The 24,562-nt window shown below is 47.9% G+C and overlaps 3 protein-coding genes across 8 annotated transcripts; 1 reads left to right on the forward strand and 2 right to left on the reverse strand.

Moving 5' to 3' along the window:
- Positions 1-191: 191 nt before the first annotated feature.
- Positions 192-4,762, reverse strand: LOC128406714 (protein bunched, class 2/F/G isoform-like). Of its 2 annotated transcripts, none has more exons than XM_053374321.1 (3): positions 3,311-4,239; positions 1,637-1,682; positions 192-1,516 (listed from the first exon to the last, which is right to left on the reverse strand). In XM_053374321.1, exons 1-3 carry the CDS (start codon positions 3,571-3,573, stop codon positions 1,187-1,189), a joined length of 639 nt encoding a protein of 212 aa, XP_053230296.1. In that variant the 5' UTR covers positions 3,574-4,239; the 3' UTR covers positions 192-1,186. The 2 variants fall into 2 exon arrangements, with proteins under 2 accessions (XP_053230296.1, XP_053230298.1); XM_053374323.1 differs by lacking the exon at positions 3,311-4,239 and adding an exon at positions 4,259-4,762 and having other exon boundaries at positions 203-1,516.
- Positions 4,763-7,881: 3,119 nt separating this feature from the next.
- Positions 7,882-16,568, forward strand: LOC128406709 (myelin proteolipid protein-like). 3 transcript variants are annotated; one of them, XM_053374311.1, is made up of 8 exons: positions 7,882-8,979; positions 11,608-11,694; positions 12,878-13,064; positions 13,345-13,501; positions 14,579-14,747; positions 15,305-15,378; positions 15,508-15,573; positions 15,856-16,568. In XM_053374311.1, the coding sequence occupies exons 1-8, from the start codon at positions 8,976-8,978 to the stop codon at positions 15,925-15,927; spliced, it is 816 nt and encodes a 271-aa protein (XP_053230286.1). In that variant the 5' UTR covers positions 7,882-8,975; the 3' UTR covers positions 15,928-16,568. The 3 variants fall into 3 exon arrangements, with proteins under 3 accessions (XP_053230286.1, XP_053230283.1, XP_053230284.1); XM_053374308.1 differs by having other exon boundaries at positions 7,910-8,979; positions 13,345-13,600; XM_053374309.1 differs by lacking the exon at positions 11,608-11,694 and having other exon boundaries at positions 8,595-8,979; positions 13,345-13,600.
- Positions 16,569-17,872: 1,304 nt separating this feature from the next.
- Positions 17,873-23,635, reverse strand: LOC128406706 (ribose-phosphate pyrophosphokinase 1). 3 transcript variants are annotated; one of them, XR_008328587.1, is made up of 7 exons: positions 23,492-23,635; positions 22,024-22,207; positions 21,260-21,358; positions 20,731-20,855; positions 20,108-20,281; positions 19,603-19,805; positions 17,873-18,973 (listed from the first exon to the last, which is right to left on the reverse strand). XR_008328587.1 is itself a non-coding variant. In XM_053374303.1 (7 exons), exons 1-7 carry the CDS (start codon positions 23,611-23,613, stop codon positions 18,881-18,883), a joined length of 957 nt encoding a protein of 318 aa, XP_053230278.1. In that variant the 5' UTR covers positions 23,614-23,635; the 3' UTR covers positions 17,873-18,880. The 3 variants fall into 3 exon arrangements, 2 of the variants coding, with proteins under 2 accessions (XP_053230278.1, XP_053230279.1); XM_053374303.1 differs by having other exon boundaries at positions 19,603-19,762; XM_053374304.1 differs by lacking the exon at positions 21,260-21,358 and having other exon boundaries at positions 19,603-19,762.
- Between the last annotated feature and the right edge of the window lie 927 nt (positions 23,636-24,562).

A 24,562-nucleotide genomic window follows, 5' to 3' on the forward strand; every position in this document is an offset into this window, starting at 1 on the left:
TATGATAGTCTATTAAAATTATTACTATTTATTATTACATTTTGCAATGATGATATTCACATTATTACTTTGGTAAATTTTACGAAGATTATATTCACATATTATTTATTATTAAATTTCTCAACGATTGTAGTAAATTTATTATTTTTATTAAACTTTACGAAGATTATATTCACCTTGTTATTATTAAATTTTGCAACAATTATATTAAAATTCTTGTTTTTATTCAATCTTATGATTATATTCACATCATTATGATTTGTTATTAAATTTTGCAACGATTATGTTAAAATCATTATTTTTATGAAATTTTATGAAGATTATATTCACCTCATTATGATTCATTCTTAAATTTGTTAATTACACCCTGCCAATTCTATGATCCCCCAATAGACCCCTTTGAACTGCCACTCTCCTGGCAGTGGCAAAGGCACCTTTGGCTGCATGCAGAGTGCCATTGCCCAGAGCCACCCCATGGAGGCTCCTCCGGAAAAAGGGAGGAGCTAAGGATGGCTTCCTGATTGGCTGCCCTCTGCACATGCTCCGGTTTGCCCTCACCCAACAGAGCAGGATACAGAAGAAGATTCCATTTCTATTTATTGCTAGGTCACCCGATCCTGCAGGTATAAAAATCACAATACGCAAAACGCAGAATATGCAAATACAGAATATGCAAAAATCATTAATGGAAGAAAAACAATCAGCCCTCTTTCCCCACCCCCCACCCCCAAAAAACCCTATTATTTATTAACTTTTAGCAAGAACACTAGATAGATAGATAGATAGATAGATAGATAGATTATAGAAACTCTACCCATGTAAATGCCAAACTTCCAATTTCAAAGAGAGAAGCTTTGATAAATTACAATATAAATTAAATCCAGAGCGTTCCCCTGATGCAGCTAGCCGATATCTCCCTCCCCAGAAGACGTCAGTGGAGAAACCCAGGTCTTCATCATGATGCTCCACACTAGGTCCTCTCGTCCCAGGACGGTCCTGAGTTCGAGTCCAGTCCGATCTCTAGCAGACTGAGAGAGAGGGAAGGAGTCCCCAAGTTGGAGTTCATCGGTTGGGGGTGGGGATCTTAAGGTCATGATGGGCCACCAAGCTTGGTAGCAGGACCTGGGAGGAGGTTCTTGAGGTCTTCTTGGACCACCAACTTCACCTGAATCTCCCCAAGTTTATTTCAAGTGGGAGGAATGCCAGGTTCGGCATTGAGGGAGGAGGAACCAGATCTAAGATGGGAGTTTGGTTTTCTAGAAGGACCTGGGAGAAGGATCTCAAGGTCTTGGTGGACCTTCATCTTCCGGGCTCTTAGGTCTTCAGGGCAGGGCGGCCGGACCTGCAGGGGCTGACAGGACTCGAGGTTCTGGAGCTGTTCTGGGCTGGCCAAGTTCTTGAGCAGGTGGTTCTCCCGCTGCAGACGCCCGTTCTTCTCCAGAAGCTCCTGGATCTGGTCCTTCAGAAGGTCCACCTCCTCTCGCACGGCGTACACCAGATGGGTCTTCACCAGGTCCTGCCAGGGAGAGATTGGGGTTGAGTCGAGGACAGGAATCTCAACCGTAATGGGGGCGGGGCGGGCGGCAGGGATGGGGGCGGGGCGGGCGCCCGCCCGCCCCCTCAAGGCGACACTCACCAGGGCCTGCTCAATCTTGTCGCCGATGGCTCTCGAATCCGGATCGCTGCAGCAAGAGTGGGGAAAGAAGAAGGGAAAGTGGAGTGAGACCCAGATCGGCTCCTTTTCTGAGGCGCACCTGTCTCCCACCTGGATCGAGGGGGAATTTTGAGAGCTGGAAAAAATGGCCACTAAGCATAGCTGTCAAGTGTCCCTTATTTGAAGGGACAGTCCCTTATTCCAGCGCCATGTCCCTCTGCTGTCCCTTATTGATAGATGTCCCTTAAATTTCAAAGGAAGCTGCTCCTCTCCCTTCCTCCCTGCCAGCCAGGGAGGAAGGAGGCTCCAACTGTGTTGCTTGGCTGTGTTGCTCACCCAATAAAAAGTCTAAGAACGACTGGGGGGGGGAGCTTGCATGCCTTGTGTGTGGCTAGTTAATGCAAGCTGAGGGGGTTTTTGAATGCTGGACGCCATTTTGTTGCACGTGCTGCTGCAAACTTTGCAGTGCAAAGCCAGGCCGGGGAGCCATCTTAAGTTGAGGCTGCATAGGCCTTGTGGTGCATGTGATTCAGATTCTATTCAGTTGAACCTCTGGTTACAAAGTTGGTTGGACAGTGTTCTCGAAGCTACCAGCATGAGTTTGACCAGACTGCAGGAGGACAGGAAGACTGGAGTGCCTGGAACAGGTGAGGCTGCAGGTCCCTTATTTTGGCTGCTGGTCCCTTATTTTCAAGGCTCCTGGTCCCTTATTTTCAAATCTGTAAGTTGACAGCTATGCCACTAAGTGGGGCTCTAACCCGATGTTCTAACCTGGGGGAGGCCACGCCCACCAAAGCACAAGCTCCGCCCACTTGGCCCCAACTGCCAACCTCGTATCTGCATTGCAGTGGATTGGGCTAGATGACCCGGGTATCCCCTCTCTTGGAGGATTCCTGCATTCCAGGGGGTCCCTCGTTGCATGGGGTTGGGCTAGATGACCCTCAGGGCCCCCTTCCCTTGTCCATCATTCTTTGATCGCTAGATGCCTGTTTCTCACTCCCTGGCAAGAGATCGGGCTTGGCTGCCAGCAGATGCAGGACTAGAAAAACAGGAAGAGGGTTCGAGAGATGCCAAAACCTCGTGGGCATGTCAAGATTACATAAGGAGGGAGCAAAATATGTTGTGGCTCAGACCACGCCAGAAACGTCCCTTCTAGCACCCTCTCCCAGCCCAGCCCCAAAAAAGCAGGAATCCCCCAAGAGAAGGCACACCCAGGGTCATCTAGCCCAACCCCCCGGCAATGCAATTGTACATTTTTATTTATATGTATTTCATTTAAATATGTATTTCATTATTTTCTTATGATGTATTGCATTATGTATTTTTATTTTTTATGTATTTTTAATGCCTTTCTATTTTTATGTATTTTGTCATGTGTTTTTATTTTTATGCATTTTTATTATATAATTTTTAATGTATTTTTCTTTTTACATATTTTTACGTATTTTTTATTTTTAGATGTTTTACTTTACTATTATGTATTTTATTATATATATTTATTTTTATGTATTTTCTTATGCAATAGAAGGGACACCCAGGGGCATCTAGCCCAAACTCCTGCAATGCAGGAATCTCCATACAAAAGGGACACCCAGGGTTATCCCGACTACCCCCCAAAAGCAGTATAGAAAAACCTAATCCACCTCACACACACACCCAATGCACCAGAACATCAGATAATGCTGGAGCACGGACCTCGAACCCGCCACCTCCTCCTTCTTTCCTGGGAAGAGGAACACGCCGTTCTCTTCCCAGCCTCTCCTGATCCAAATTTCTATTTCTATTTGTATTTCTCCCTGCTTGGCAGGCACCCAGTTCCAGCTGCCGGGCGGATACTGGTCCTGGCAGGACTCCCAGTTCCCTGCTGGCTGCCACGCCAGGACACGAACCCAGGGCGGGAATCTCAGGAATGTCAACATTGAAGCATGAAGCTGGAAGGGGCACCCAGGGTCATCTAGCCCAACCCCCTGCCATGCAATTGTGCATTTTTATTTTTATGTATTTTATTATGTATTTTTATTTTGATGTCTTTTCTAGGAGGGACACCCAGGGTCATCCAGTCTAACCCGCTTCCGACGCTGCAACCCTATGATTTCTTCCCCGGTTTTACGCAAAGACTCAGCCTTGCAGGCATCACCTGGCCAATTCATTTCTGGAATCATGACTGAATAACAACAACAACAATAACAACAACCCACCTATCTGGCTGGGTTCCCCACCTCCCTCGAACCCGACTGTTCTATGATTTCATGATGCTTTGCTTGGGGTTGGACTAGATCACCCCCGGGACCCTCTGAATCTACATTCCCATTCCTCGGGGGATCTTCCAGCTGCTTCTGGGCCCCCGACGTGCGGAGACACGTGCGGCAAGACACGCCCAGACACGCTTACACGACACGTGTCGGCTCGCATGCTTCCTGTTGTTCTGGGGAAGCGCCCACCCAGCTACGGCCGACGACGCAGAACCGAGAAGATGGATGGGGCCATCAGTGGTGGTCATCCAGCCCCAAGCCACGTCTCTCAGCTGCAGCACCCAGGAGGACAGGTGGCCCTGGTCTGGGGTGGCTCCTAACGCCCCCCCCCCGCCTCCCTAACAGCACCCACCTGCGGAAGAACAGCAGGATGGAGAGGAGGGTCGTGTCGGCGGGCTGGTGGAGGTTTTTCTGGCAGACCAGCTGCACCAAGGCTTGGTTGGTGGTGGTTATGGTGAGGTTGCCCCTGGGGCCGCGCTGGTAGCCCCGCCGCGGGCTTTCCTCGGGGCTGGCCAAGGGGTCCAGGCTCCACTCCTCGGAGGAGGAGGTCGACATGGCGCTGGGCAGGACTCAGGAGAGGTGGGGAACTGGTGAGGAACCACCAGTGGAGATAGCAGTGGTCCAGGAGAACTGGTCCCGCTGCTCCCAACTGAGCGCGCCGGGCCGCAAGGAGCCAACCAGTATATCTCGGAGGGTTCCTGAAGACCTGGCCACCACCAACCCTGCCGAGATGTCCACCACCAAGCTCTTCCACTTGTCCAAGCAGTCCAGCAGCTGCTCTTGAGCAGGAGAGGTCTCCTCTGAGCCAGAAGAACCCAGCGATCTCCTGGGCGCGGCGAACTATGCCGAGATCTCCGAGGTGTGCCCGCTTCCCACGCCCCTCCAACCAGCCAACCCGCTGTCTCCGTGATTCGGGAGCTACCTCCTCCTTGGCACACCCCCCAACCCGGCCGAAATGCCACCACCAAGCCTTCACCCGAGCTGCCCAACAGCTGTCCCTCCGTGGCATCCAGCCAGATCTCTAGACGGTGGCGCTGCCCCCTGCTCGCTGGGAGAGGGCGGCCCAAGGGGCGGACCCCGGGGGAGCCATCAGCGCCACCGCCGCGCGCGCCACCCAGAGGCAAGGCAGGCAGGACTTGGTGGTCGTGGTGGCCTCTCGGCAGGGTTGGGTGCGACGGGGAGGTCGCCCTGAAGTCCCCGAAGTAGAGTTCGAGATACCCCGGATAGGCGTGGTATAAAGAAATAAAGAAATAAATAATAATAATGATGATGATGATGATGATGATGATGATGATGATGACCCTCGAAGCTCTCCTCGCAAATCTCCAAGGAAGGAGAGGATAAAATGGGAGAGTTTATTATTATCAGTTATTATTATTGGTAGTAGTATTAACATCAACATCATCTTCTTCATCATCGAAAATCTCTTAGCAAATTTCCAGCTCAAGGAAGGAGATGATAGAATGGGAGAGTTGGAAAGAACCCCGAGGGGCAGGCGAGACATTTATCCTAGAAGCCGATAAATATCAGTGGCTGACGGTCCGTGGATAGTGCGGTGCAGCGGGTTGAACTATTATTATTTGTGCTTTTTTTCTTTCATTCTTAAAAAAAAAAAACATTTAGGGCTACTCTCCTTTTCCTACTCCTATTGAAATACTGTACTGCCACTCCATGAGGCCAAACTGAGATTCGCAAAATGTTTGGGGGTATGCGTCCCCCCAGAAAAAAAATCTTCTTCCTCTTCTTCTTCCATTGAAAACGGCACAATTGACAAGAGGATAAAATGCTACCCTATGCATGACTGACCCGGATCCCTGCAACTCGTTGATACGATCCAGTCATCCAGCTGAAGCCTCCAGGGAAGCCTCTGGCGCGTGCAAAGCGCCGGTCCCAAGGTCGACTGCGCTGGGCCATGGAGGCTCCTTCCCCCAAAAGGAGGACCTTTGAAGGGAAGAAGGGCGGGGTGCAGAAGGACTTTATGGTAAGTGGCTGAAGGGGCTTCCCCTGGGCAGGGCCTTCTGCACATGCTCATGGTCGCCCTCACCTCCTATCATCTCTGGTAAAAAGACTCTGGCAGGAGAGGGAGGAAGTGAGGGCAAAAGGAGTCGTAGTAGCGGATGGGTGAAGCCGGCCCGGCCATCTTCGACGAGGGCAGGCGGAGGTCCATTAAAGCGCGGGGGCAACGAAAGGAAAAGAGGACAGAAGTGATTGCGAAAAGGGGGGAGTGAAGGCGGCGGCGCCATGTTTGACGAGGGCAAAAGCGCTCTTTTAAACAAAATAGTGTTTTTCTCCTAGGAGTGTCCCCCCCCACTCCCAGTAAAGCATTAGGGTAGCAGACGCAAACCCCATTTTATTCCTGTATTCACAATGCACTATGTTTAAAGTAAGTTTTTTTAAAGATGCTAAACCTCATATGCTCATAATTTCTTAATTTATTTTTTAATATATATTTTAACATTTTTTAATTTTATTTTTTAAGGGTTGGCATGTAACAACCTATTTTTTTAATTTTTAGTATTTCTACTTGAGAATCATAGAACTCCTGCTGAAAGATGGCCACAGCCAATTTTATCTATAAAATATATTTTTTTTAAAAAAAATGCCTTGCAGGGAGTCAGACTGGATGACCCTTGGGGGTCCCAACAGGTCCAGACTGCCTACAACTCCGCATTCTTGTTTTGATTTCCCCCCAACAAAAATATGAAATTCATTTAAAATTCAGCTGATGAGAAGGTCACAAATGAAGCATTGATTTGTGAGCTGCCCTGAGACCTCCGGGTATATAAATTCTAATGATTATTATTATTATTGCAAGGCTGAATCCTTCTGCAAAAAAGAGAGGGATTTAAATCAATGGGGTTTAAATCAAACCTGTCTTGCTCACCCTCATTTCATCATTATCAGTTTATGTCTTCCAGGTTTGTCAAGATGAAGGGGATACCAGCAAGGCTGAACCTTTGTGTGTAAAAGGGGGAAGAAATCAGTGTCGGAAGGGGGGGTGGTCTGGATGACCCTGGGTGTACCTTCCAGCTCCATGCTTATGTGCTAAGATTCCTGAGATTCCCGCCCCAGGTTCATGTCCTGGTGTCAGTCAATAAAAGACGTAAAAATGATAATACATTCTCAAACACGTAATCAAATAAATGCATGATAAAATACACAAAAAATAAAATGAAATATATAAAAAATAAAAAATACATAATAAAACACGTAAAAAGAAGAATACATTCTAAAATAGGGGATGCCAGTGAGGCTGAGGGGGAAGGAACCGTCGCCTTGCAGCATTGGAAGTGGGGTTGGTCTGGATTACCATCAGGGGTCCCTTCCTTCTCGCCACAATGCCTCTCCTTCTTTGCCGAGGGACAAAGACCTCTCTGCCCTCCTGCTGGAGGATCTATGGTCCTCATTGTTCGGATGTTCTCCATTCTCTATTGTTGGGAATAGACAAAGAGGGTCTTGTTTTTCCCACTGGGCAGCTCCGCCAGCCAGCTCCTCTCCGCGCCGGCCCTGCCAGGCGGCCCCCGAATCCTGAAGGAGGCCATAGAGGGCCAAAGGCATCCCTCGCGACACCTGCTGGGGGAACTGGGCCAAACTGGGGAGGGTGTAAGGATAGGATATAGAAGAATAGAATCTTCTTCTCCTCCTCCTCCTCCTCCCTTTAATGGTGATTCCGTAAGGGACTGTGGAGGCCAGTTCTGGATCCGCACCTCCTTCCACAATGCAGTTTCCCAGTGAAGGTTCCTTCCTCTTCGCCCGTTTCTCCCTCACGTCCCGAGTTCAAGTGTCTTCAAAGCCCATGACTCCTTTGGTCAAGGCAGTTCTCCAATAGAAGAATATATTGGCCCGGATAGAAGCCCTATTTTCCTCTGAGATAGGCGAGATCCCTTCAGGTATCCATATTTCCTGGAGAAGTCTCTAATTTAAAGAAGCCATCCCAGTTTCACCTTCCTATTGACAAATCCTTTTTTTCATTACGCAAAGACTCGGCCATGCTGGCATCACCTTCCTATTGACCAATCTGGGAAATTCATTTATGGAATAGTAACTTATTTACTTCTGCTCTTAGGAAGACATCGACCGATCACAATGAAATTGTGGTGAGCAGGGCAGATTCTTCACTGTTTTTCTAGAAAACCAGGTGTCCCCTATCTTAGATCTGGTAACTCCTACCTCAGTGCAGACCCTGACCTTCCTCCTTCTTGAAATTCAATTGGTGAGACTGATGTGAGGCTGGCAGTCCACCAAGACCCAGACCCAGATGTCAACCACCCTTCTGTTGCTCCACTTGATTCTCCATAAAGGCAGAACCTGACCTTAGTCCCTCTTGAAACCCATTGGGTTGGACTCAGGTGAAGATGGAGGACCACCAAGACCCTGAGAACCTTCCTCTTTGCCCTGCTAGCAAGTTGGTGGTCCACCGAGACCCTGAGTCCACCCTCAGAATCCATGTGATCCTCCCTAAATGCAGGACCTGGCCTTTGTCCCTCTTAAAATCCATTGAGTTGTACTCATGTGAAGACGGAGCTCCACCAAGCCCCTGAGAACCTTCTCCCATATCCTGGTGGCCACCTGGTGCTCCACCAAGACCCTGAGGTCCACCATTCTTCTATTGGTCCACCTAATTCTCCATAAAGGCAGAACCTGACCTTTGTTCCTTTTGAAATCCTTTGGGTTGGACTCAGGTGAAGATGGGGGGAGGGGTCTACCAAGACCCTGAGATCCTTCTCCTTTGCCCTGCTAGCAAAAGTTGGTGGTCCACAGAGAATGTGAGCCACGGGTCCTCTAGCCTGAGCTCAGAACTTTCCACCAAAGGTGCAAGCTCCCACAGATCTTAGGACTTTCCATCAAGCAGATCTTGTCCATCTCAGAGTTAACAGGGAGGAGAAGGAGCAGGAGGAGACAGGGCCGGCTTCTCCTTTAAGGGGCATGGCTCTACACAACAGATCCCTTTTTCTTTGGAGGATCTGAGGGGGCAGAGAGAAATCCAGCGAAGTGAGGAGGAGGAGAAGAAGACCGGGTTGTCCTAGCTGAAGAAGAGACCAGTTGCACTCCACCTGAACCCCAAGGCGATGGGTGAGTTGGACCAGGGGGAAATTTATCAGTATCTCCATCACCCATTAATTTGGCCATGGCGGATCTCAGGGATTTGGGAAGCCGTCCCGGGTTCTGATCTCACCCCGGACTGTCCCACTTGTCCTGAGACCTCTGAAAAGTGATGTGTTTCTGGGGTGGGAAAGAGGACCTCCCTATTTTCACCAGAGACATATTTGGGGGGCTGGAAGAAGGGGGTCTGTATCTTCATTTTAGGGGATAGAAGAGGAGGTCTGTATTTTCATTTTAGGAGATGGAATAGGAGATCTGTATTTTCACTGGAGAAATATTTGGGGGACAGAATTGGGGGTCTCTATTTTCATTTTAGGGGATAGAATAGCAGGTCCGCATTTTCACAAGAGAAATGCTGGAGGGATGGAAGAAAAGGACCCCCCCCCCGTTTTCACCAGAGAAATATTTGGGGGATAGAATAAGGGGGATAGAATAAGGGGAATATTTGGGGTATAGAAAATAAAATTTCATTTTAGGGGGTAGAACTGGAGGTCTGTATTCTCACAAGAGAAATATTGGGTAGGTGGGCTAGATCCCTCCAGCTCCTCACCTCCCTTTCACAGCGACCTGGCCAGGTAGGTCTCTCGGCTGAGAAGGGAAGGGTTCGAACCCAGGACACCAACTGCTACACAGCCAGAGAGTTGGAGCTGTAGCCAGCCAGAGGGAATAGGACCCAGGAGATCGGCTCGGCAGTCAAAGGGACTCTGAGATTCACCCAGGCCTGGGGAAAAACCGGAAAATTGGGGGGAACCCGTTTTTTCCCCTTTTCTCCCCAAAGCCACTTCCCCCCTGAAAAACTGAAGGGGAAAAAGAGTGTGGAATATTAAAACTATCAAACTGGTTTTTATTTCCAATTTTCCTGGTTTTATCCCAGGCCTTCCCATCTGTGCCATATATGACTAATCTGTGCCATATATACAGAGTAAAAAACAATGCTCCTGTGAAATAAAGCTGTCCATTAATGGGCCCCCGAAAATCCTAACGACCCACGTTTCTTTTCACAAAACTGCCCTGAGATTCCCGGGTCAGACTGGATGACCGCTGGGATCCCTTTCAGTTCTGGTGTTTTCTGTACCAGCCAGGACCACTCTCTGGGAGGCAGCATGAAGGAGAGCATTGTTTCAAACTCACAGCCCATCCCTCATTGTCCATTGTCTTCAGGACAATAGGAGCCTTTTTATCTCTGTGCTCTGCTTCCTCCCACATCCCCTCCATCCATCCCACCACGGAGATGAAGAGGCGAGGAATGGTCCAGTTAGAGTCCTGGGAAGAGGGCTCTGGTTCAAATCCTCAAAACCTTCCTGGCAGGATGAAAATAAAGACCCCCAATTCTATCCCCCGAATATTTCTCTGGTGAGAATCCCCTAAAATGAAAATAGAGACCTCTTGTTCCATATTTTCATTTTAGGGAATTTTGTTTCCCATAATTCCTGGCAGAAATTAAAAAAAGTTTAAGAGAGTTTTTATGGAGAGTTGCTGCCAAGATTTTAATCGCAAAAGGTGGGAAGGGAGAGGACATCACAATCAAATCAGGCTAGCAAAATCAATTAAACAAATAAACTAAATAAATAAATAAATACATTTAAATAAATTAAGAGAGGATGTTGAACTAGCGAGACTATCAGCAAGGTGACAGACAAAAAATTTACCAGAAAATGGGAAAAATACAGAGTCTGCGTAAAAGAACATGTTCAAAATATCAGGTTTCGACTGAGCTGTTTGTAAAAAGGAGAACCTTATCAAATAAGGTTTGATATAAGGTGAAATAAAAGGAGAGGAAATAAAGTTGTGCATATTTAAAGAACCTAATTCGGGAACATAATAGGAAGATCGAAGGTCACGTTAATTAATTTACAAAACAAGTATGCATTCAGAAATGTAGGATTTTTTTAAAAAATCTATCTTGTCTTTTACATTTCTTGATTATTTCTCTTATACAGTTTTAAAACCAGTAAATCATTTTAAAAAATATTGATTTTAGGGGATGGAATAGGATGTCTCTATTTCCATTTTAGGGGATGGAATAGTTCTCTATTTTCATTTTAGAGGATAGAACGGGAGGTCTGTCTTTTCACCAGGGAAAGATTGGGGGGATAGAATTTGGGAGGTCCCTATTTTCACCCGGCCGGGTAGATCTCGGGGATGTGAACCCGGGGCCCTCTTCCCAGGACTCTAACTGAACCATTCCTCACCATCCCTGGGGTGAGATGGGGGGCAATGTGGGATGGAGAGATCAAGGCTCCATTGTCCCAAGGACAATGGACAATTGAGGATGAGCTGAGAGTTCGAATCCAAACCTGACACTGTTTCTGGCATCTCAGAGCTGCTTGTTCCCAGCAGAGATAAAGCAGAACATTGGACCAATTGACCCTTGGGGTCAAATCCAGATTTCTGCTCCTATTTTGAAATTCCTGCCAATTCAACGACCCTTGGGGCGGCAGGGTCTCAGCATTCCAGGAAACCCAGCCAGATGGGTGGGGTATAAATAACTTATTATTATTATTATTATTATTATTATTATTATTATTATTAGGGGAGAGGAAGGAGCCGCAGGGAGGCCTGCCCATCCTGCTGACCCTTGTATTTTTCGCAATGTAGATAATGTTAGCGGCGGGCCTGAACCCCAACCAACCACGGCTCCGCAGAACTCGAACCCGGATCCAGTTCCCCGAGCCGGTTCTCCAGGTAGCCATCTGAAGCCTGAGAAACCCAGAGCCTGCCTAGCAGGGCTGGGTTGCCCTCCGATGCGAGGCCACGTTGAGATTCCCGCCTTTCTGGGGTGGGACTGAATAATAATAATAATAATAATAATAATAATAATAATAATAATATCGTTTAACCACATCAGTTAATGTGGAAACATATGCTATCATGTTATTGTTTTAGTGAAATAAATGGTTTAAATTGTTATGATGGTTTTTCTCCTTCCAATCAAATGCAGCAGAAAAGTGGTCCCAATAGAATTTCTTAAACCTCACCAGAATTTCATCATTATCGGTCTATGTATTTCTAATAATAGAACCAAATCAGTCATTTTTGATGGACGTGTAAAAACGAATTTATGATTCCTAAAAGGAAACCTTCCTCTGGTGGTCAATATTCAGAGGATGCCAGAAAGGCTGAACCCTTCCTGTAAAAAAAGGATTTCAATCAAGTCTTACTGACTAGTGATTTAAATTGTGATTTAAATCGTGACTGAAATTGATTTGATTTCAAATCAAATCCACCCTGCTGCGAAGCAAGTGGAAAAGACTTTCCTTACCGATTCCAAGGTCCGGCGAATGCGTTTCAGGGGATTGAGGTTTGATGCGGCCCTCAGCTCCTGAAGGTAACAGGGCCCTTTATATGTCCAGCTGTCCTTTGTCCACAACAAATTGCCCCTTTTTTGTGTTGAATAAATGCTATATGGTAATTGATGGAACTCATAGGTATCTCAAGCCATTTGCACATGTTGCCAGACAACCAGTCCATGCAGAATGTTGGCACCCTATATATAGAAATGAGCAAAGCAGTGATAGTTTGAGGAGCAGGGGAGCAGGCGGGGCCTATGACTTACATCATAGGAGCCTACACAACACAAAACATGGTTGTTGTATGTTGGTTTTATTTGTTTTTTATCTTCTCTTTTGGAAATGTACATCCAGGTTTTTCCCCCCTTTGAATTTTTTGGAGGACCCCCAAGAGAGGGGGCGCGCCAAGCTACGGCTTGTTGAGCTTAGACATAAATCTGGCACTGGCGCCGCCGGTAATTCGACGCTGAGATTCCTGCCTAGCTGGACTGGATGATAGCGATAGGGATAGGGGTTAGGCAACTCTTCCTCAATAGGTTTCTATCCTTCTCTCCTTCCTTCTTCCCGCCCCCTTACAGGTCTGTTAGAGTGCTGTGCCCGCTGCCTGGTGGGGGCGCCTTTCGCCTCGCTGGTGGCCACGGCCCTGTGCTTCCTGGGGGTTGCGCTCTTCTGCGGCTGTGGCCACGAAGCCCTGACCGGCACAGAGCACCTGATCGAGACCTACTTCTCCAAAAACTACCAGGATTACGAGTACCTAGTCGATGTGTAAGCACCTCCCGACGTTCCTTTTCTTCGCCTTCGTTCCCTCGTCCGTTCCCCTGTTCGTTTACCGATACATTCTCCCATTCATATTCTGCAATCCAATTTTCACTGCATGTCCACATCAAGTTAAACCGCGACCACACAATCCATCTTCTATCAGAATAATATTCTGCAGCCCTTTTTCAACCGTATATCCCTCCTAGCTCTGGTGGGGGGTCAGACTGGATGACCCTCGGGGTGCCCCCACTGTACCGACAGCCCCCCTCTCTTTTCTCCCCCACAGGATCCACGATTTCCAGTACGCCATCTATGGGGTGGCCGGCTTCTTCTTCCTCTTTGGTGCCCTCCTGCTGGCTGAAGGCTTCTACACCACTGGCGCTGTCCGGCAGGTCTTCGGCGACTACCGGGCCACCGTCTGCGGCAAGGGCCTGGGCGCCACGGTAGGCCACAAGGGGAGGGGGCCCCGAGGACACCGGCCCGGCCGCTCCTGGGAGCTGGTGTGTCACTGTGTGGGAAAATGGCTGGGCCATCCTGATAAGGTGATCTTCTCCTCTTTCGCACCCAGCGCTGCTGCCGTTCGAACCCGGGGCATGAGACTGCTGACGGTGGGGGGCGTTAAGGAGAGTATGACCAGGATATATTGCATAAGTCTTGTCCTTCCTTCCTCTGGTTGTCCATATTAAGAGGAGGCAGCAAGGCTGATCCTTTCTGTAAAGAAAGGATTTTATCCTTCCAAAATGGAAACCTTCCTCCGCTTGATTCTAGGTGCAGTAACTGGGAATGGCTTTACTTACTAGTTCCAAGGTCCTTGGCCAAAAAAGAGGAAATTCCACGTCTAAGGAATCCAGCAGGACACTTTTAACCCCTTCCTGCCTTTGGGCCTCCATCCCAGAAGGACACTCCTGGCACCAAGGGACTCGCACTTGTGACACATGGTGCCATCAGAAAACCACCTGCTGTGCCTATGGAGCCCCCCCCCCAATCCCGGGCCGTCCGAGTATTCCTGCTTTCCCAGTCCCAGATTTGACTTATGAGGGGTGGAAGAAGAGGTCGCTATTTTCATTTTATGGGACAGAATAGGCGGTCTGTATTTTAATCAGATTAATACTTGTGGGATGGAATAGATGGATGGATTTGTGGGATGGAATAGAAGATCCCTATTTCATTAGATAAAATATTTGGGTGATGGAATAGGAGATCCCTGTTTTAATCAGATAAATATTTGTGGGATGGAAGAGGTTTCTGTTTTCATTTTAGGGGATAGAATAGGAGGTCTCTATTTCCATTTTAAGAGATGGAATAGGAGGTCTCCATCTTCACCTGAGAATTACCCAAATATAAGCCGCCCCTGAAAATAGGATTTTAATGGATCATCTGCCCACCCCTTGTGGGAATATCTGGAGGAAAGGTCCAAGTGGCTGGGAGTTCCTCTGGTCCCAAAGGTCTCCAGTCTCATGCCCCGTCCTCCGGAAGCTCCTGGCGAATCACTGACTCTCGTTTCTTCTCCCTCCTTTCAGTTCGTGGGCATCACCTATGTCCTGACCGTCCTCTGGCTCCTGGTCCTGGCCTGCTCGGCCGTCCCCGTCTATGTCTACTTCACGGCCTGGACCACCTGTAATTCCATCGCCAACCCCACCAAGACGGCCGCCGGCATCGGGAACCTCTGCACAGACGCCCGGATGTATGGTGAGGAAGAACCTAGTTTCCTGGGCCACCTTGGGGAGGAAGAATTTCATGAGGGGTCTCCCAGGAAGAAGGTTCTCAAGGTCCTGGTGGAATAGGACATGGAGAAGGTTCTTGAGGTCTTGTTGGAACACCAAGTTGGTAGCAGGACCTGAGAGAATCTCAAGGTCCTGGGGGAGCCCCATCTTCCCACGAGTCTCACCCAATGAATTTCCAGAGGGATGGTCAGGAAGGATCTTGGAGTCTTGGTAGACCAGCAGCTTGCCATCAGGACCTTGGAGAAGGAACTCAGGAGGCTTGGTGGTCCTCCAACATCACATGAGTCAACCCAAGGGATTTTCAAGGGGGGGACAGGTCAGGTCCTGCCTTTAGGGAGAATCCTATGGACCCTGATGGTGGGCTCAGGGTCTTTGTAGAACAACAACTTGTTATCAGGATCTGGGAGGATGTTCTCAGGGTCTTGGTGGGCCTCCATCTTCACATTTCAAGAGGGGCCAAGGAGGTGGGGTGAGGTGGCCCTTCAGCTCTCAACTGTTCTGTGTTTTGGTGCCCCACCACAGGTGTCCTGCCATGGAATGCCTCCCCGGGAAGAGTGTGTGGCCAGAGCCTTCTCTCCATCTGCAAGACATCCGAGGTGAGTTCTCAGTGGTCAAGACTAGAGAACTTTCATGTTCCTTTCTACCATTCTGTTTCTATGTTGAGTTCCTTCAATGGGTGACCCATTCTCCTCCTCCTTGTCCTCCCTCTTCTCCTCATCCTACAGTTCCAGATGACGTTCCACCTGTTCATCGCGGCCTTTGTGGGAGCGGCAATCACCTTGGTGGCTCTGGTAAGGACAGCTTCCCACAACTCTTCATCTCTGGGTGGAGGGTTTGAACCACACGTGGGGCAAAGGATGGGATGGAGGTCTCCAGCAGAACCCTGGAAAATCAGCAGGACTCAGCTGCTGACTTCTTCCAATGGTCCTGGGAGGAGACCTGCCGAGCTGTCAGGGAAACCAGGAGGAATGGGCAGCAGACCATGGTTGATGGTCTTCAAAACTGCTGAGATATCAGGGGAACCAGGAGGAATGGGTTTTAGCAATTCTGCTTCTGTTCCCCTTCCTTCGTAGGTGACGTTTATCATTGCAGCCACCTACAACTTCGCCGTCCTGAGGCTGATGGGCCGGGGAACAAAATTCTAACCTGGCACCTGCCCGGGCCGAGAGACTCCCTCCCTCCCTCTTCATAATAATAATAACAATTGGTATTATTTGCACCCTGGACTGGTCTTCTAACCGCAAGGCTCTAACCAGGCAGCTGCCGACCTCCTGCTCTAACTGCCCGCCAGCCAATCGGCTCATCCCCATTTGCCGGGGTTGGACTAGATGACCCGGGGTCCCTTTTCAAAAGCAACCATGATTCTATGATCTCACTCGACCCAGCCGGACCCAAAAATGGGATTATTCCCAGTCCGGGGATTTCGTCGGCGCAGGAAACCGATGTCGGAGCGAGAGAGAGGAGGTCCTCCAACCTGTTAGTCCTGCTTTTCGGAGGAAAAATCACTCCAGCCCCTTGAAGATCCCCAAAAGAAAGTCCTTTTTTTGGAAAAAAATAATTGCAGTTTTATGCTCCAAACGGGAAATCATTGAATGGGATGACACCATTTTTTTGTAAGAGGCTAATAAAAACATACACGTATATATATGTTTTTGTGAAAACCGACTGTTCTTAACACGGCGTGCGGAAAGCTGAGATAACGAAGGATAATGTCGAAAATAAATAACGAAGGACAAATAACGAAGGATAATATTGAAATAAAAACGAAGGGTGAATTTCACGAGAAGAGCTTGTCGGTTTTTTAATGCTTTACTTTGTTTCAGTGGGGAAATGGGACGAAACTATCATATTGCCTTAAATAAAAGCCTCCCCTTTCCCCCAAATTCTGACCGGAAAAAGTTAAAAGTGTGGCTTATATTCAGGCCAATACGGTACCGATCCAACAATCTGTCAAACGCAACAAAGAAAATGCAATGATTACATTTCCGGCAACAAGGATATTACAATTCTGCTTTCCTTGGTTCGAAATAAAGGGAGGAAAATCATACTGATATACCGCATTTTTCGCTCTATAAGACACACTTTTTCCCTCCTAAAAAGGGGAAATGTGTGTGTGTGTCTTATGGAGTGAATGCAGGCTGCGCGGTTACCCCAGAAGCCAGAACAGCGAAAGGGAGCACTGCGCAGCGCTCCCTCTTGCTGTTCTAGCTTCTGGCTTAGCCCCTCAGTCCCTTCCCCCACCTCCCGGAAAAGCCCACAAGAGCCGTGCTCCCTTTAAAGAGCCGCGTGGAGCTCTTTAATGGGAGCGAAAAATACGGTATATATCCGTATTTATATTTTTATATATGTATTATGATCCATCTGTGTCTGTCTCTGTTTCTCTCTGTGTGTTTTAAAATATTCCTCATGAAATCAACCTTCATTCCAATTACCGGTACATTTCCAACAACAGGGATGATGATGATGATAATGATAACTTTTATTCTTTATACACCACCCATCTGGCTGGGTTTCCCCAGCCACTCTGGGCGGCTTTCAACAGAACAGAAATAAAATTATTATTAATAATTTTTAGAGAATTGGCCCCCACCCTTCTTTTCTATGGTGGAAATAGGGACAGCCCAATCTGTCCCATGACATTTTTAGGGCCCCTTGAGTGTCATGCAGTCCAGCCACTTCCAATAAAATAATAATAATAGTAATAATAATAACAACAGCCCTATCCCTAATAATAATAGTAGTAGTAGTAGTAGTGATAGTAGTAGTCTGGGCGGCTTTCAACAGAACAGAAATAAAATTATTATTATCATCATCATCATTATGGAAAATGGCACTGGAGCCCCTTCCGACTCTATCTGGCTTCCAGCAAAATACTTTTATTTTATATTTTTTATATTTTATATATTTTATTGTATTTTATTATATTATATTATTTCTATACTGCCCTGTACCCGAAGGTCTCATGAATACAATAACTCATCAAATATCAAGAGCTTCCCTATCTCAAGTAAATCGTAGAAGAGGAAGAAACTACAACTCGCAGCATGCCAAGCTGCGACCCACCCCCTGAAAATGAAGCAATAGAGGAGATTTTGGGCTTTTAAATAAAAGTTTATTATTCATTCGTCCATCATCAGGAGTTGAACCTGGAAGTGGAGGTGGGGAACAGGAGCTTCAGGAGTCTATAATTCCCAACAGTGCGCCCGAATGGCTAAGGGTTGAAATAAACAGAATTTTTTCTGAGTGGGTAGAACTATAGCAGCAATTCCCCCCTCTGAAATGAACAGGACACATCCTATATTAACCCACAGGTTAATATTTTTTTCATTTAAAGCACGCTAGAATTCCCATACTGCCACCCGGGATCTGAGACCAGAATCCAAAAAAAATTGTGTTATTTTTTTTGGGGGGGGAGGGGAATAATGGGAATCGAAAGTTGAGATCGGATGAAATGAATAGACGCGAAGACAGGGAATCCAAGCTCAAAATTAAGTGTATTTTTGAATGGGGTTTAGGGGAGTTGTAGTGCCGCCGGGCACCTGCATCCAAGCTCAAAATTTAGTGTATTTGGGGGGGGGGCGATAGGAGACAGAACGAAATGAATGGGGTTTAGGAGAGTTGTGGCACCACTGGGCGCCTGGGGGAATTCTAGCACCAACACCAGGCGCCCCGATTCCTCCAAAAAGTTTTTTTTTCTGGGGAAGGAAACTAGCATGGGGTACGAAAAAAGAGGGGAACGAATGGGATTTGGGGCTGGGAGTGATAGCTTTAAAACCCCAAATCAAGGGGCAGCGAATTGTAGCGCTGACACCAAGTAATTGGATTGCCCCATCGGATATGAACAATAAATACCCCATTTTAAATTGTGTTTTAAATTCCGGCCGCCAGGCACCCCCAATTGAAAGGATTTCGGGAAGTGAAAGGACCAGAGAAACGAGTGGATAGAATGAGCCCCAAATTAGACCCGCGCTAGAATTCCCACCCACCAGCGCCCCAAACTGAAAAAGGGGGAATCGTGGGATAAAGCCAACTCAGCACTCTGTACATGCACAGAGGACTGTTTTTCCCCAAAGGGAATTTGTGCGCCAGGGTCGGGAACTATAGCGGGACGTGGCTAAACAGGTAGGAGACGGACTCGCCGTTGTGGGTGCGGCGGATAGCTTCAGCCAGGATCATGGAGATGTCAATCACCTAGGGGGGAAATAGAGGGAGAGGCAGGGTTAACTGGGCACCAGGAGATATGAATGAATTAGTATTTGCGTCAGCCCTTGGCCATAGCAATAAAACAAGATGAATGAATGAATAAATCTTCACCTGCCAGTCAAGCTTTGAATGAATGAATGAATGAATGAATGAATCACTCAATCAATCAATCAATCAATCAATCTTCACCTGCCAGTCAAGCTGTGAATGACTGAATCTTGATTTGTGCCAGCACTCTGCCATCACAATAAAACAACAAGATGATAGACAAAGAATAGAAATGCGATGTGGCGAGGTGGAGCGAGGAAGGGGCCAAATAATCTGGGACAGGCCATAGAGAGAAGAAGAAGAAGAAGAAGAAGAAGAAGAAGAAGAAGACGACGACGACAGTGGAAGATGTGAGAATGATCAGAAATGTGCCAGAGAGATGATAACAAAATGATAATAATAATATTAATATTATTAATAATAGATGACAATGGAAGGTGTGATCAGAAACGTGTCACAGAGATAATAACAATAACAATACTAATAATAATTGACGACAATGAAAGGTGTGAGAATGATCAGAAAGTTGCCAGAGAGATAATAACAATAACAATAATAATCCCCCCTACCTGGATTTTGGGGCAGTGCTTCATCTTCTCCTCCTGCGGGATGGTGTTGGTGACAACAACGGCCTCAAACCCTGCACCGTTAATTCGGGAGATGGCCGGGCCGGAGAAGATGCCGTGCGTCAGGATGGCGTAGACCCGGGTGGCACCCGCTGAGAGGAGCCTGCGGGGGAAAGCAGGTTGGGCTGGATGACCACAGGGGTTGCCTTCCAAGCACGGTGGGTAAAAATCAATGATTTTTTGAAATAATAATAACAACAATAATAATCTAATTTTTAAAATTTAAATCTGATTGTTTTCAAACATTTTAATCAGATTTTTTAAACATTTAAATCAATTGTTAAATTTTAAATTGGATTTTTAAAAATTTAAATCAGATTGTTAAAATTTAAATTGGATTTTAAAAAAAATTAATTGGACTTCCCCCCACTTAAATTGGATTTTAAAAATTTTAAATCAGATTTTAAAAAATTTAAATCGGATTTCCCCCCACTTAAATCAGACTCACTTGTCCGCAGCGTGGCAGATTGTCCCGCAGGTGTCGGCCATGTCATCCACCAAGATGGCTGCCCGGTCTTTGACGTCGCCCACCAGGACCATGCGGTCTACCTCGCTGGCCTTCTTGCGCTCCTTGTGGATGAGGGCAAAGTCGACGTTTAGGCGGTCAGCGATTGATGTCACCCTGGGAGAAGGAGGTTCTAGGTTGAGATGTCTTGATTTAAAATCCTTTTTTTTATTATTAAAATCCCTTTTTATGAAAAGGTTCAGCCTTGCTGGCATCCTCTTAATATGGACAAGCAGAAGGAGGTTTCCTTTTTTGGAATAATAAAATCCCTTTTTTACAGATAGGTTCAACCTTGCTGGCATCCTACAAATATTGACGAGCAGAGGAAGAGCAGGGTATAAGTAATAAGTTGTTGTTGTTGTTGTTGTTGTTATAACTACTACTACTAGTACTACTAGTAGTAGTAGTAGTAGAATGGGAGATTAAAAGGATGGAGCAGCTGGGAGGGTCCCCGGGGGGGGGGTCATCCAGTCCAGCCCCCGGTAAGGCAGGAATCTCAACGCAGAATCCCCGAATGGTAGAGCTGGAAGGGACCTGTGAGAAATTTTTGGAAATTCTGGGGTCACCTTTTGGCCCCCCCGGCGTCTGGCGAGACGATAGTGCAGTTCTTCCACTCAGCGATGTTCTCCTTGATCCACTTCAGAACAGCCGGCTCGGCATACAGGTTGTCGACGGGGATGTCAAAGAAACCCTGGGCCAGGAAGCAGAAACATATATTTATAACCCCATCCGTCTGGCTGGGTTTCCCCAGCAACTCTGGGTGGTTCCCAATCATTATCATTATTATTAATCTGATAAAAGCAGTTGAAAAATGGCATAAAAAGCAGACCATAATAACATGGTCAACGTAATAATACTGTAGTGGCTAAGACTCACCCCGCAAATTCCAACCGTGAAAAGTTAAAGGGTGGCTTATGGTACCTTATTGACCTGAATATAAGCCTCGCTTTTTCCTTCCAAAAAAGCGCTCAAATATTTCAGAACATATTACAATTTAAAACAACATTATTAACGTAAGTGTTAAATAGTTAAAATAATTCAGAAAGTTCACACGTGGCCATGCAGGCTGGACAAGATCAGCCCTGGGGGCCCCACCTGGATCTGAGAGGCATGCAGGTCCATGGTGATGATGTGGTCAGCGCCGGCCACCGAGAGCATGTTGGCGACGAGTTTGGCAGAGATGGGCGCCCGGCTCTGCAATGGAAAGGGGGCCGCTGAATCGGGTGCTGTGCTACAACTCCCATCCTGCTTAGCAGGCAGGTTCCCACCCATAACCCAGCGTAGCTAGCAAGACTCCAACTCCCAGCATGCCTAGCTCGAAAGACTCCACTTCCCAGAATGCCTAGCAGGCAGGTCTCCAATTCATTCCACCTATAACCCAGCCTAACTAGCAAGACCATGGGACGCGGGTGGCGCTGTGGGTAAAAGCCTCAGCACCTAGGGCTTGCCGATCGAAAGGTCGGCGGTTCGAATCCCCGCGGCGGGGTGCGCTCCCGTTGCTCGGTCCCAGCGCCTGCCAACCTAGCAGTTCGAAAGCACCCCCGGGTGCAAGTAGATAAATAGGGACCGCTTTCTAGCGGGAAGGTAAACGGCGTTTCCGTGTGCGGCTCTGGCTCGCCAGAGCAGCGATGTCACGCTGGCCACGTGACCTGGAAGTGTCTCCGGACAGCGCTGGCCCCCGGCCTCTTGAGTGAGATGGGCGCACAACCCTAGAGTCTGTCAAGACTGGCCCGTACGGGCAGGGGTACCTTTACCTTTTACCTTTAACTAGCAAGACCAGGACATCGCCGCCCTCAGTCCAGTCAACCCAGCAACTTCGCCCCCTCCCAAGTGTGCCATTAATCCCTTCCCCCGGAAACCTTGTCCTTCTTGTCCTGCCGGGCGTAGGGAAAGCAGGGAATGACGGCTGTCACTCGGCTGGCGGACGCGATCTTGCAGGCGTTGATCATGATCAGCAGCTCCATCAGGTGGTCATTGATCTCGCCGCAGCCGCTCTGGACAATGTAGACGTCCTCGCCGCGCACGCTCTCGCCGATCTCCACGCTGCGGAGATTGCATTCCCCCCCCCCCGATTTAAATAGATTTTTTTCCGATTTAAATTGGATATTTTCCATTTAGAAGGGATATTTTCGATTCAAATTGGATGATTTTGATTTAAATTGGCTTTTTTTAAAAAAAATGCTTTCTAAATATTTTCTTTTTAAAGTACATTCCAGTCCAAAGGCTATTCAGCAGGAAATTAGGATTTATTATTTTGACTGTTATTTTGAAACCGGTTCAGTTGTAGCCTATAATTGTTGTTGTGGTGGTGGTGGTGGTTAAGGATAAGGGTTAGAAGTAACAATAGGACTTTGGGGCTAGGGATTAGGAATAATAATAATAATATAATATAATATAATATAATATAATATAATATCAGTAAATAAGTTTATCATGTGTGCTAAAACACAGTCTTTTTTAAATCACATCAGTTAACAAACAGGGATCCATGTTTTAGTGAAATAAATGGTTTAGATTGTTATTAAGGAAACAATTATTTTTCTCCTTCCAATCAATCAAGTTGTCCAATAGAAACCGTTAACTTAATATAACTCACCAGAATTTCATAATTATCTGTCAGTTTATTTCTAAGAGTAGAACCAAATCAGTCATTTTTTATATAACTGTAAAAACGACTCTGAAAATGTATCATTCCTAAATGGAAAACTTAATCTGGTTGTCAATAGGAAAATTATGCAAGCAAGAATGAGTCTTTCTGTTAAAAAATGATTTAAATCAAGTCTTACTGATTTAAATCGATTTGTTTTAAATCAAATCAACCCTGCAGAAAACTACAGTTCCCACAGTGATGCCCATCTCTGTCATGGAAAACTACAGTTCTCATAGTGGTGCTCCGCATTTCTTTCATGGAAAACTACAGTTCACAGAGTGCTGCCCCCATCTCCTGCTTGGAGAACTACAGTTGCGGATATGCCTCCAGTCCCCTAGAGACGGAGCATTACATCCAGCCTGGATGAACTACAGCTCCCAGCCTGCCCCGCGCACTCCCCTCAGACCCAATGGCTCCGTGGCCTTGGAAAACTACCCTTCCCAGGCTGTTGCGCGACCACGCATACGCCCAACCTACCACGTCCCTTGCGTCAACCACACCTCCCATCATTCCCCGAGCGCTCCCCTCAGACTCATTGGCTCGCTCGTCTCGGAGATCTACCCTTCCCAACCTGCCCCGCGGCCGCGCATGCGCCAAACCCATCACGTCCCTCGCACCCAGCATGGAACTACCCTTCCCAGGTTGCCCCGCGGCGGCCAAGCATGCGCACAACCTACCACGTCTCCTGGTTGGAGAACTTCTTGGTGACCACCTTGCCCAGCTCCAGGCCCAGCCGGTCGGCGATCCTCTGCGACAGGTCCTGGTGCGAGGAGCCGCTGAAGAGCTTGATGTTGGGCATCCTGCTGGCCAGCGAAGCCGCCGGCGAGAACGACGTGCCCGAGCGCGACGTCGAGGCCTCGCCCACCTCCACCCCGGGGACAGGCCCGCCGCGGGCGGCTCGCCGCTCGCCCTCGGCCGCCTCGCGCCGCTCCAGCAGGCCGAGGAACGCGTCCGGGAGCGCAGGCCGCGCCCGCCGCCTCAGACGACGGAGCCGCACTGCGCCGCCATCTTGGGAGCGGGCCTTTATATCACCTCGGGCGGCGCGCGCAGCCGCGGCTCGCCAAAGGCACACCCACTCGAGCGAGGCGCGCTTGCGTGAATGCTGAGACAGGCCCACTTTGGAGAGGCGCGCCTGCGCAGAAGCAGAGGCGGGCCCGCTTTCGCGAGGGTGAAAAGAGGCGGTGAAAAGGGCCGGGAGGCGCGTGCGCAGAGGGCAAAACACGCCCCTCCGCTAAAAAAGCACGTCTGCGCACACGGCTCCTTGAAACGGAGTCTCCTCAATGGGTCGCCAGGCAACGCGCGCCTCTTCAGCGAGCGACACACGCCCCCACCGGCGACGGACGCCTGTGCAGAGCCTGTGCAGGAGTATCCTGTGCAAGTTTGCGCTTGCGCTGCCGGAGGAGGCGCGTGATTGGTCGACGAGAGTCGAAGGGCAAAAGCTGCCGCCCTGCGCGGCTTCGAGGGGCCCGTGTGCGCACGTGCGGACTCTGTAAACGAGGCAGGCAGCAATCCAACCGGTCAGTTGCAAAGCGCTCAGCTTCCATTTCTTGGGGAGACTTTCCTGGATGGGAAAGTTATTTTCCGGGAAAATAACGGAGGAATAAACCTCACCAGCGCCTTAATTCCCAACCTTTTATTCATTTATTTATTCATTCATTCATTCATTCATTTATAATAATAATCTATAGCGATCCCTTGACATTCCTTAGTTCTTCTGCAGGACCCCTGCGCAGCGCCAGTGAAAGTGA

This window comes from Podarcis raffonei, chromosome Z, assembly GCF_027172205.1.
Source record: "Podarcis raffonei isolate rPodRaf1 chromosome Z, rPodRaf1.pri, whole genome shotgun sequence".
Lineage (NCBI taxonomy): Eukaryota > Metazoa > Chordata > Lepidosauria > Squamata > Lacertidae > Podarcis > Podarcis raffonei.

Bases quoted from the DNA above. Each gene is read 5' to 3' on its own strand.
- LOC128406706 (XM_053374303.1), bottom strand. From the start codon at position 23,613: ATGCCCAACATCAAGCTCTTCAGCGGCTCCTCGCACCAGGACCTGTCG. The intron at 20,856-21,259 runs GTGGGGCCCCCA...TTCCTGGCCCAG, and splicing joins TGCATGCCTCTCAGATCCAG to GGTTTCTTTGACATCCCCGT. The intron at 20,282-20,730 runs GTGACCCCAGAA...TCCTTCTCCCAG, and splicing joins GACGCCGGGGGGGCCAAAAG to GGTGACATCAATCGCTGACC.
- LOC128406709 (XM_053374308.1), top strand. The intron at 13,065-13,344 runs GTAAGCACCTCC...TCTCCCCCACAG, and splicing joins TACGAGTACCTAGTCGATGT to GATCCACGATTTCCAGTACG. The intron at 13,601-14,578 runs GTGATCTTCTCC...CCCTCCTTTCAG, and splicing joins GGCTGGGCCATCCTGATAAG to TTCGTGGGCATCACCTATGT.
- LOC128406714 (XM_053374321.1), bottom strand. From the start codon at position 3,573: ATGTTGACATTCCTGAGATTCCCGCCCTGGGTTCGTGTCCTGGCGTGG. The intron at 1,683-3,310 runs GTGTGTGTGTGA...CTCTTGCTGCAG, and splicing joins CTGATGTTCTGGTGCATTGG to CGATCCGGATTCGAGAGCCA. The intron at 1,517-1,636 runs GTGAGTGTCGCC...TCTCCCTGGCAG, and splicing joins ACAAGATTGAGCAGGCCCTG to GACCTGGTGAAGACCCATCT.